Here is an 11,541-nt window from a genome sequence, read left to right on the forward strand (position 1 = left end):
CTTCCCAGCTGCTGATGCTGAAGATGGTTCATAGTGCACTGCTTTGGGAAGCAGAAGCAGCTTTACAGTAATGTAATCAAAGGTCATAAAATGACAGCCACTCTGTACACTATTTATTCACCTGCTTCCAAGGACAGGTTTGAGGGAGCAGATTAACAGCAAACATCTGTCCACTGCTTGAATGTCTTCTGAGACTCGTGTGCTCCATTGAGAACCATGTGACATTAAAAATGTTTGCCAGTTATGGATGTGGCCTGGAAAAATAAACCTTCCCTACTCCCCTGGTGATTGAGAATTCAGAGGGAAATGGTCACTTTCTTTAGGTCCTAGATTTGATTTAATTTAAAATTATTATAAATGCTAGAAGTCTTACAAATCCCAACATCTATTAAACATCCTCTCTGTCTTGTATTATAATATTTCTCTGCAACAATTAAATAATCATTGTTATGTAGGCCCTGCTTAATTTATTGGCAACATGCAGACAGCCAAATATTGTATTCCTAGAGCTATACAATTATCACTGATGCTGGTGCCCAAAGGAATTACCCATAAGTGGCATGTGAATTTCATACTCCACTACAAACCCAGGTGAAAAGGAAGATAATTAATTAATTAGAGTAATTAGCCTCAGTAGCTTATTCTGTGCAGTACTATGACTCTGCTACCTACTAAGACACAAGTTTTAAGATAATCTTTTACTTTGTTTTCTTCTCAATCCTCGCTTCATTCCTCCTTTTGGTTAGTTTTAATGTGACCACTGAAGCTTGTAGAAACCTGTGATGATAGGATACCAGCATCCATTGCCTGGGTTCCCAGTGATTTAAATGCCAAATAGGCAGTGGCTTCCAAGTGATTCAGCATCACAGAGTGCTCAGAGATTGGATGGTTGTGAGGATGTGCTAGCTGCTTTCCCCCAGGTGTCTGTAAGTGCCTTGCAGGTACCTGTTCTTTGTCTTGTACAGATGCTGATCCTTTTATGATGATCTTCGAACTCCATGGTGTCTTCTACTGGCTTTGCAATAGGAGGAAGAGGGGAGGAGGGTGAAAAGAAAGGAGGACATCCCTCTCCCTAAAATATCTGAATGCCAGTGGGACAGCTGTGTAATGTCAGATTTGGCTAAACCCCTTTTCTTTCCTTTTCTCCAAAGAGCTAATGCCCTGGAGGAACAGCTGAAGGAGCAAGAGTTGAAAGCAGATGAGATGCTCCTAGAGGAAATCAGAAAACAAAGAGAGCTCCTGACCAGGATGGAGAGAGAGAAGAGTATTGAGATTGAGAATCTGCAAGCCAGGTTGGTACAGCTGCCATATCCTCCACATGGTGACGCTTTGGGGGTGTATCACTAATCAGTGATAACTAGAACACAGCTGTGGGTGAGTTTCCAGAATAAACTCCAGCCATGGCTATGCTGCCTCTAATAAAGCTGGCCCCCATGTAATTCTAAACCCTGGTTTTGACTACCTCCTTCCTCTGTAACTTTGTCCCAAAGTAGTAAATTAACCCACCTTTGACACTTGTCTCCAGCCAGAGAGAACTTTCCATTTGAATTCCATTAGCTCATGCATGCTCCCTCTTGATCCGCCCCTAACAGTGCGAATAACGAGGGTGTTCGCTTGAACCTCCTGCCCGTTTGCATGACTAGTCCCTGGAGCTCAGTTTGACATTGTCACATGAGTCAGCTTCGCAAAGACATGCACAAAATATCTGCTCTGCTCCCAGGGAAGTCAATGGAAGTTCTGCCTTTGACTTCAACAGGCATGAGCCCAAGGCGAGGACTATAGCTTTCCTCTGCCTGAACAGCCCTGAGAGGGAGGAGCAGTTACAGAAACATCTGAGCAGTGTTTGGTTATTCTAGAAGGAACAGAGCCACAGCACTGTCTGGGGCTGTCCCAGAGGAATGGTAACAGCAGCATGGGGAGATCTGAGCTGAAAAACCAGCTTGAGTAATACCCTTGCTCCTAGTGACTGATCTCATCAGGCAGTAACCAGCTTGCAGGTTCTCCCACACCCTCAGTCTGGCTTCCTGGGCAGAGCCAACCTGTCCTGGGCGAGGGATGTCTCTTCTCTCTGGCTGGGTGGTTTTCACTAGGGATTCAGTAAATGCAGAACGTTCCATTCTTGCTCAGTCCTAACTGGCCATGACTGACAAGAAAGGACCAGGAAGGTAATATGGGAGGAAGACTATCCATGTGAATTTGAGAGATCTGAACCTGGAGCACTAGGAGAGGCCATCTCTGGACTCCTGGTTGCTGTGTGCCAATCCCTGGCACTTGGCCTCTGAGGGAAAAATACCGAGAGGAGAGGCAGCAAAAATGGGGGGAAATAATTGGAATGCAAAGAGCCTGTGCTCAGATAACAAGTTTCACCCTTTGGTGCCCAAAGCTGGGATTTGCTACTGTGGGGCAATGAAGGTAGTCAGTGCTGAGCCTGAAGGATGGCCTGGTGCCTTGGGGGCGGGATATCTGTCACAGCAGGCAAAAATTAGCCAGAGGGCTTCAAACAACTCCAGCTAAGTCTGGGTAGGTGTCTCCTCCTTCCCCGTGATTGCTGGTGAAGAGGAGTGGGGCGGACAAAGGCAGAGTCCATCCTCAGTCTACATCCACGCTCCGGTCTTCGCTAATATGCTCTTGTTATTTTTGCTGCTTGCATGACTTTCTCTAGTCTCAGGGCTTTGGTAGCAGAGTTTCTGAGTGTGTTCATTCGTTGCCACAGACTGCAGCAGCTGGAGGACGAGAACAGCGAGCTGAGATCCTGCGTCCCTTGTCTGAAAGCCAGTATCGAGAGGCTGGAGGAGGTGAGGGAGAGCCTTCTCACCTAGAAAGATACTTCAGGCTCATACTTTGGTGTGTTTGAAAACAGGCTGAGGGATCTATTCTGTGCCAGAGATCCCTTAGCGGTGAAGTGTGAATGCGCATCTCTGCATGGGACATGGCATTAATTATACCACTATGACTCAGCACCCTGGCCCATTGCTGGCTTTCCTGAGCATATCATACTTTAGCATCTCTGCAGTGCACATTCCAACTTGCCTCAAGTTAACCTGTCAGCGTATTAGTCACTGACACCTGTGTTCTGCCCAGCTTCCAAGGCAGTGTAGCCCATGCAGAATGAGAGCTCGCTGTGGTTTTCCCTCGGAGTCAGGAATTTTGGTCAAGGCTATGTTCTTTTGTGAGCCCCATTGATATTTTTAGGCTAAGTGCCAATTGCAAACAACAGAGATGGAACGCTTTGCACAACAGACCTGTCTGAATCCCAAGTTCTGTATAACAAGCAAGGCAAACAAGCAAAGAGCCATTTCCTCCTCTAGTCCTACCCTAAATAGAAACCAGGACCTAGGCCTTAATGCTGTAGATACTTACTGAGTCACTGTGTTTGTCGCTGTAAAATCTGTAGACCCAGGACCAACCTCTCTGAGGCAATGCAGTCCTAAATGTACTTCAGCAGTAATCCTGTCAGCCGCCCATAGAACCTCATACACACAAACAAGCAGTGCTGCTGTTTTTTGTTGCCTTATATGTGGTACCTGTATCACTCTCTTTGCTGTTTTATGAATGAAATTCTGCCCTCTTGTGGCAAATGTTGGGGAAGTTCATTTCCAGCTTGGGTCCTGCTGACTGAAAACATAACGCAGGACGGTGGAACCTTCTTGTAGGGAAGCTTTACTAACCAACTTGGCAGTGCACACAGGTTCACCCTAACAGGCTGGACATTCTCCCAGTGCAGCTCACTGAAATGATTGTCAGCTTTCCTCCTGTGTCACAATACCCACTGTGTGTGTAACTCCGACTTTATCACCGTTGTATTTTTTAATTGTCAGTTTTAGCAGAGGACACATTTTACACTAACTTGTGTGAGTGTGGAAAGGGGTGTGTATAATGGAATATGGATGTATTGTGTTAGTGTGTAATATAATAGGTATGTATTAAATTATGTTAATTTCTGGCTTATATTTGCCAATATATAAGGTTCCCTGAAGAAATAAGATTTGATCTACGTGCCTAAATATGGATTCAAGGGCCTAAAATTTGGCCCCCAAGTTTTTCTTAGCTTCATAAACTTCAAGGCCAGAAGGGCCTATGCTGATCATCTAGTCCAGGGATAGACAGTAGGTGGACTGTGGGCCAAATCCAGACTGCCAGATACTTTTGAACGGACCCAGAAATCTTTTTATTTACTTATTATCATTATTGTTATTATTTTTGTATAATTTTCTCTGGAGTCTGGACCTTGACTTTACCTTGACCAAGAAATTTGGACCTTAGCAAAAAACAATTGACTATCCCTGATCTAGTTTGAGATCCTGCATAAAACAAGCTGTAGAACTCCACCCAGTGAGAGATGGGTTGAGATTTTCCTGGCAGAAAAGATGCTGTATAAAGAATATAATTTAATAACACACAATAATAACAATCCCACGTTTCAAACAGCAACACTAGATGTGAGAGAGAGGGTGTAAATTGTGAGGATTCCTAGGTGCATTCAGCCACCTGAAATGTGTTTATTCTTGACTGTCCTCCCCTCATAACATGTTATTGCTCATCTCTATTTTAGCTTAAATTAGAGTTAATCTGGCTAATGAGCAGTAACAGATGCAATTAGTTCTCCATGGAGGATGCAACCCCCTGCTGATAAACTGGATGTCTCCTTTGTTTTTGTTTGAAACATAGATTTCCTGTTTGTTGTTAATATTATTTCACATTGACAAAGCACCTTTCATCACAGAAAATGTCAATGCATGTTACAAACTAGTAACACATTTTGCAAAGATGAGTGTCTGCACCTAATTAAGTGACTGAATTTTCACTGGGGGCTGTTGGTGCTCAGCACTCCTGAAAACTAGGTCACTTCTCCAGGCATACAACATGAAGCACCTACAATTTTTTTGGACAATTTTGGCATGTATAAAAATAAGTGACTCCAGCAATCACCTTTAAAGTTGGAACCAAGTTAAAACTTACGAGCAGCACATGACACATTGGGGAGAGGGGCTGATCATATGGGGAAAAGTAGCAGCAGCATAAAGAAACCTTGTCACTCACAAGGCTCTGGTCACAATTAAATAATGAGTTTTACTTGGTTTTAAACTTTGAACAAATTCAGTTGACTGCCCTGTTCTACCATTGAGCCAAGGTGGAGAATAATAAAAGGGTTCTTCTGAAAATCCATGGGTATAGTTCAGTTTTAGATACTAATTTACATTGCTCGGGTTCTTTCATTGTCTATTTGCTCTCTGTGAAATCCATGCTCAGCTAAAACCCAGGATAAAAAAGGGTTTAATGAGATCAGAGTTCTGGCTCTATTATAAACTTCTCTGAGAGGGCAGCTGTTGTTTAAACTAAGGGATTCCTTTGATTTGATGTCATTTTCATCCGGTAGCCCTTGCTTAGGCCCCAGTTCTGTAACAACTCTGTCCTGCCCCTGTGCAGAGTCACTGAAGCCATCTGGGCTCTGTGTAGATGCAAGAAGTTGCTCAAATGGAGCTTATGGCAGGAGTCATTTATTACGTATCTCTCCTGACTATGCTGGTGCATTTTGTTTACTGCTGGCAAAGCACTGAGGCTGTGATGTCCTCAGACAACAGATGAAAGCACAGCAGGCAAAAGTGTCCAAACTAATGCACATCGGCTAAAAGAATGTTACCATGTGGCAATGTGCATATGTGCTTTCCTCTCCGAATGACAGGAGAGGGGCCTTGCCGTGCTGTGGGGAAGGTCTTGTGATTTCATCTTGCTAAACTTTGTTGCAGGAGAAGCAGAAGTTGTTAGATGAGATAGAAGACCTCACTGCTCAACTCAATGAGGAGCAGGAAAGCAAGAGAAAGATGGGAGACAAACTGACCCAGGAGAGACACCAATTCCAGAAGGAGAAGGAGTCCACTCAGGAGGTGAGCAGAGTGAACAGTTGACACCATTCAGCCTAGCCACACCCTTCTCCCTGGAGTCCTCGGCAGAAACTGCAGCTATTTACAAGCACTTTCCCCAGAGGTCAACATGCTGCGTCCTGTACGCAGGGCTCGGTGCTGTTCTAGTTCCTTGATAACCCTAGATACAAATTGCACCATGAATTCACCTTGTTATCAGCACCTTGTAATGTGGCCTCTGCTGTTGCCAAATGGAAGAAGTACAATGAACTGGAGGGAGAGAAATTAATTGATGCTTTCAGCTGTCCTTACCTGCGTGCTTTTTCGTTTCCACGTGCTTGTGTGTCTAGTGTTCACAGTTACAATGGACACAGCTGGGTGGAACAGCTCTTGCCTTATTCCTCCAGCGACAGGGGATTTAAATTGAGTAACAAGTGAAAGTGTATTTGATCATCTTGTTCTAGCTGGTTTGCCACTCTTCAAACCACTGCTGTTTGGCAGTGCCTCGTCGGAAGGCAGTCTGCAGGGGTGCATTGGCTTAGCTAGACTGGGAGCTGGCACAGCACCTGCCCTGTGTGTGGCATCAGCTTGTCCCTAGTCCCTCGCTTTCATGTACATTAAAATTCACTCCAGCGTGTCTCTCTGCATTCACATTCTAAGGCCTGCACAAGTCAGGATTCACCAGCTTGCTCAACATGGCATATTTCTGTGTGGATGTAAAGGTGTAATGGCAAAGGCCTGAGGTAGGACCTTGGGCCTAGCCAGTGTTAACAGGGGAAGGACAGGAATATAACACTGAGAACATAACTGGGATTTCTGTATGCTTCCTACCGACCGTTCTCTCTCCTCCTGCTGTCTCATACCTCTCTGGTGCACCAGGGAGGCTCACTCAGTGCTTAGCGCTGTGGCACTATGGCCCTCAGGCACCATCTCCTTCATTGCATTGCAGGTGATTGAGGACCTCCGAAAGCAGCTGGAGCACCTGCAGCTGTTCAAACTTGAAGCGGAGCAGCGAAGAGGCAGAAGCAGCAGCGTGGGTCTCCAAGAGTACAATAGCAGGACGCGGGAGACGGAGCTGGAGCAAGAGATTAGGCGGCTCAAGCAGGTACTGGGATGCTGGGGGTGATGTTTTGGTTTGGCTACTAGATGCCAATCAATTCAACACCACAGCAGCAACTTGGACTTTCATATCCAGCCTCACTATCTGGTGTAGACTCCTGGGACTGCACCGGCCTGTTCTTTAGCCACTGGAGGTGTGATTAAGTATTGGCAAAGGACAGCTAGGATTGTGTATGGGAAACAGGAGAGGCACTGGGGAGACATCTCAGCACTATAGTCACAGCTACCACGTCTGTTTGGCCTAAAAGCCTCTTCTGGGAGAGAATCGTCATAGCCCGCCCAAGTAGCACAGACAACGTGAGCATGTTTCACTGTGGGGGAATGCTTTGCCTTTCTCAGCTCAACAGAGGACTGCAGAACACTATCCCCATGGCTGGTGAGGCACAGATTTCAGCCTCACTTCAGTATCTGGAGATACCCCAGTGAAACGCTGATCCATCACAGATCAATCTGGTCAGAACAAAAGGGGGTTCGAATCTCCCCAGCGTGTTGCATGTATTCATTCCTCTACTGAGTAAAGCTTCCCAGGGCTCTGCTAGCTCAGGGGAGAACAAGAGTCAGGAGAGCTGTATTCCGGTCTTGCTCTGCCATTTAGTCACCAGGGCACCTTGGCCATTTCACTTAACTTCACTATGCCTCTATTCCACCAGCTGTAAAATGTAGAGCACCCCTTTCGTAGAGCACCTACAGCACCTGCCATCTGTGGAGCTCTAGAAATGTAAATTATGAACGTATTGATTCTTGTTTTTTGTTGTGAGCAGGATAACCGCAATCTGAAAGAACAAAATGACGAGCTGAATGGACAGATTATAAACCTTAGCATTCAGGGAGCCAAGAACCTCTTCTCAGCTTCCTTCTCCGAGTCCCTGGCTGCAGAAATCAGCTCGGTCTCCAGAGACGAGGTACTGTGTGGTGTCTAGAGAAAGTGTATTCCTGTTTACCTCAAACCGCTTCCTCTTTAGCATGAGTGATGTCTTTAATCCCCTCTCTTGGCTCCTAAGCACCTACGTGTGCCTGGAAGGAGCTGAAAGTGCCCTCTCTGCAGTAGAGATCACTACTGATAATCCAGGGATCCCGCTGAGAGCCACAGCAATTCCTTTCTACAGCTTGCTGCAATTAGAAAGGGGCCCATCTGGCAGAGGTGGTGACTTGCCATAGGTTATGGCTTCCCATAGAAACCAGACACTCCTTGAGATGGTGGTGCACACCTTGGCAAGGCTATAGCCAAGGGCTAGCTGTGCTGTTCATGAGGTAATGTCCCCCTTGCTAAGATAATGTAAAGAAGATTATGTACGTTGTCTGCTTAATACCTTAGAAATCTCAAGCTAGCCTCTTACGATTGGTGGAGGACTGAGACCCTGGGTCCGTCATGGCTGTGCTCTTTATGCTTCTCCCCCTTCCCCGGTTGTTGTACCAAGTTCTCATGTAGTTGTACCTCAGACACTTGCACACATGGACAGACAAGTTCACCAGCAGGAGCCAAGTGAGACAGGAAATGTTGCTATTTGAGTGAGATACATGCAATGTTCCTTTCTCTTGGGACAAGTCACTGCCGTTGTCTGGCAGCTAGAGGAAGAGCATTGGAGTAAACCTTGTCTGTCAGTTGGGGCAGGTGTCTAAGTGTATAAGAATCCGCGGTCTCTCATGGGAAAGGCAAGACTATAAGGGATTGTGAGACTCATTCCATAAACACAAAACCCTAAAGAAACTCAGTGACGAGCTCAATTTTCACACTGTAGTGCTGAAGGCCCCATGCTGTCGTGTGCCTAAAACAGGTGTTTGGTTGCCTGATATGTGCATCCGGAAGCATGAATTGGCCATCTGAGGTTCCAGGTTTGAAAACAGGACCCACGACGTTAATATTCAGCATGAGCCTGTGGCTTAGCTTTGACTTGGGCAGACTAGCAGCTCTGTTAGTGGAAGGTGCTTGAGTGTGAAAGAGAACAACTAATGGCCGCCCCAGCCAACCCACATTCCCCCACGAGAGACAAGAAGCTAGAACAATGGGGATTCTAGGGAGCTGAAGCTGGGTTTTGAGGAGGACGTACATTTCATTGGAGTTTGTGCTGGACAGTAACAGGAATGAATGTGTCACCAGTAGCTCTTTTAAGATACATGCAGTTTTTCCTCTTAAATCTAAAATTGGAGCAGGGAATCTCTTGTGTAGGACGCAGCTTGTGGGACAAAGGAACCTTTTGTAGCGGACTCTGGTGGGTTATTTTGCTGAGCAAATGGTCAAGGGTGAAAATTGCAAAGAAATCTGTGCTAGGTGGCCCTGACTTGTGGCCTGTCAGTAACCAGCTTCCTCCTCTTCCTCCCCTACAGCTCATGGAGGCAATTCAAAAGCAGGAGGAGATTAACTTCCGCCTGCAAGACTACATTGACAGGATCATTGTGGCCATCATGGAAACCAACCCATCCATCCTGGAAGTCAAGTAAAGGAAGCCGAAAGCTGCAGACTGTGTGCTGCTGATCTGGGGTGGACTTGGTGCACTGAGAGGCAAAGGAGAGACTTAGGATGTCTTTGATCTCCATGAAGGCACATGAAGTATCACTTCAGATCACTGGGTGAATTAATCCAGTGCCCTGGGGAAAAAGAAAACCAGCAACAAAGCTTTGTTGTTAGACTCTCTTTCAAGACCCTGGCTGGCTTTAAGGGGTGAAAGGGAATCTGGAGAATAAATGAAGCAAAACGTGGCGCGGGAGGGGGGAAGGAAAGGACCTGCCTCCCTGTCGATGGAACATATCAAACGGTGGGGCTGACAAATGCTAACTGGAACTGTTGCAATATGTAACCCTGAAATCCCTTTTGGCGCATGGGTGGGGAATAGGTCTAAGGAGTTAAGCAAAATACAGGGCCATGTATAGATTCATTCTGCTGAAACTTTAATGAAAAGAGAATAATAGTGGGGTAGAGAAGTTAGTTGATTGACTTCTGAGATAATTTCCTGCCCTTCCCTGCACAGCCCAGAAATCTGCTTTGCCAAAGTGCCCAGGACACCCTTACTGAGGCAGATCTGTGAATGAGAAATGTTCGTTCCACGCCCGTAGAATGTTTTTGAACTTAGTGCAAAGTTCGTCCCTCAGTCTGCACAGCTAGCACCATCTCACACCCCCTCTTCATGGGGGTTGCATGCAGGAACCCTAGATGACTTCTCTCCATTTAGTGGGTGGAAGGAAGGGGGCAGGGGAATGGCCGTCTTTGATATGGGGTGTAACTGGAGTTCGACACGTGCCTCAGCATTTGTATTTTTGTTCTCTGGCTTGGTAACATTTTACACATATGGCATCTTCTTTAAATTCACTGTTCATCTGGCTCCATTCCTCGCACAATACAGTGGGGTGGCTTTCTTCAGCACTCCCCATTCCTCTTCTGTGGCATGCTCCTTCAGCATCAGATGTTAGCACTTCTCTATCACACCATGGGACCTGAGTTGGACAGGACTGCAGTAAGGTGGCAATCAGTGGGAGGGGTGAAAGCCACACAGCTGTAGATGGAAGGACAGCAGCTACCTATCCTGCTGTTTCCTTGAGCGAGTGAAGGAAGGGCTGTGATTTCTTCATGGTTAATTAGCGTGCGTTGGAGCCAGCCTGGTAGCTGTTATGTCCTCCTCACTTCTGCTGTATGGCCCACAGTACCCATGTAGCCGTAGTAGTGCTCAGCCAGAAGTGGGCACGCAGCTGTTCAGGCTGGTCCCCTAGTGGTGCAACAGTGTAAGTTCTAGCAGAGGGGACCAACATGAACCGTTCACACGCTTGTTTCGAGAGCCAAGGACCTCCGCCATCGTCCCCTATGTGCATGAATGTCAGTGTTACCATGAAGTGTATTGCAATGATCCAGTCAGAGGTGGGCTCTGCTGATACTGCAGCACTGGAGGTAGAGCCCTTTCCCATGCCCGGGTTCTCCCCATTCTTGTGCTGCGATGCACTTGGCTTGCTATCACATTCATTGAGTAGCTTAGTGGCTCTAAACCAGGGACCAGCGGCTGCTGTTTTGACTTCTTAGATGACCGAGGCCACCTGCAGTGTAGTGATTACAACTGAGTCTTACACCCCAGTGAAGGTGGTGCTGGGAAGCTAAGGGGTACAATTGACTGGAGGCTGAAATCGAAGGCCTCTGGGAAACAAAAACCATATTAACTTCAGACCCATTCAGGCTAGTGTGAAATGCATTTTAAAAGTCTTGTACAATGCATCCGGTTTAATGCATTTTAAAACCTGTACAATGCATCATTCAATAAGTAAAAACAGTCATTGATTAAAAATGCCTATTCCCCTCGGGCTACCAGAACAACCTTCAGGCTAGCACATACCCAAATGATCCAACTTCCTTGGCTTTGATTTTGATTTGACCTGTAACTGAAAGGCGGCCTGGTTCCAGGCACAGTTGGCACGTTGAATATACAGTAGATTTCTATTTTAAACGGGGGTGATTTCATTTTTAAATCACCTGGTTAGCTTTTAGAAGGGCCCTGTTAGCCAGGCTGAATCCTAAATCTGTACAAAATATGGAAAATCCTAGTGCATTGGTCTGCACTGGAACATCCTAAATGTGCTCATA

At 46.2% G+C, this 11,541-nt stretch overlaps 1 protein-coding gene across 2 annotated transcripts in view; it reads left to right on the plus strand.

The window, feature by feature from the left end:
- The window catches only part of RAB11FIP3 (RAB11 family interacting protein 3), a 185,790-nt gene extending 174,545 nt beyond the window's left edge, over window positions 1-11,245 (plus strand). For both annotated transcript variants that reach the window (XM_024219653.3, XM_024219661.3), the window contains 6 exons: window positions 1,152-1,292; window positions 2,714-2,795; window positions 5,748-5,885; window positions 6,811-6,966; window positions 7,742-7,882; window positions 9,306-11,245. In XM_024219653.3, coding sequence (XP_024075421.2) covers window positions 1,152-1,292; window positions 2,714-2,795; window positions 5,748-5,885; window positions 6,811-6,966; window positions 7,742-7,882; window positions 9,306-9,419 — 772 coding nt within the window. In that variant the 3' untranslated portion in view covers window positions 9,420-11,245. The remainder of the gene's footprint in view (window positions 1-1,151; window positions 1,293-2,713; window positions 2,796-5,747; window positions 5,886-6,810; window positions 6,967-7,741; window positions 7,883-9,305) is intronic.
- Window positions 11,246-11,541: the final 296 nt, after the last annotated feature.

Source organism: Terrapene carolina, unplaced genomic scaffold, assembly GCF_002925995.2.
Source record: "Terrapene carolina triunguis isolate 2854851 unplaced genomic scaffold, T_m_triunguis-2.0 Scaffold67, whole genome shotgun sequence".
NCBI classification, from domain to species: Eukaryota; Metazoa; Chordata; order Testudines; family Emydidae; genus Terrapene; species Terrapene triunguis.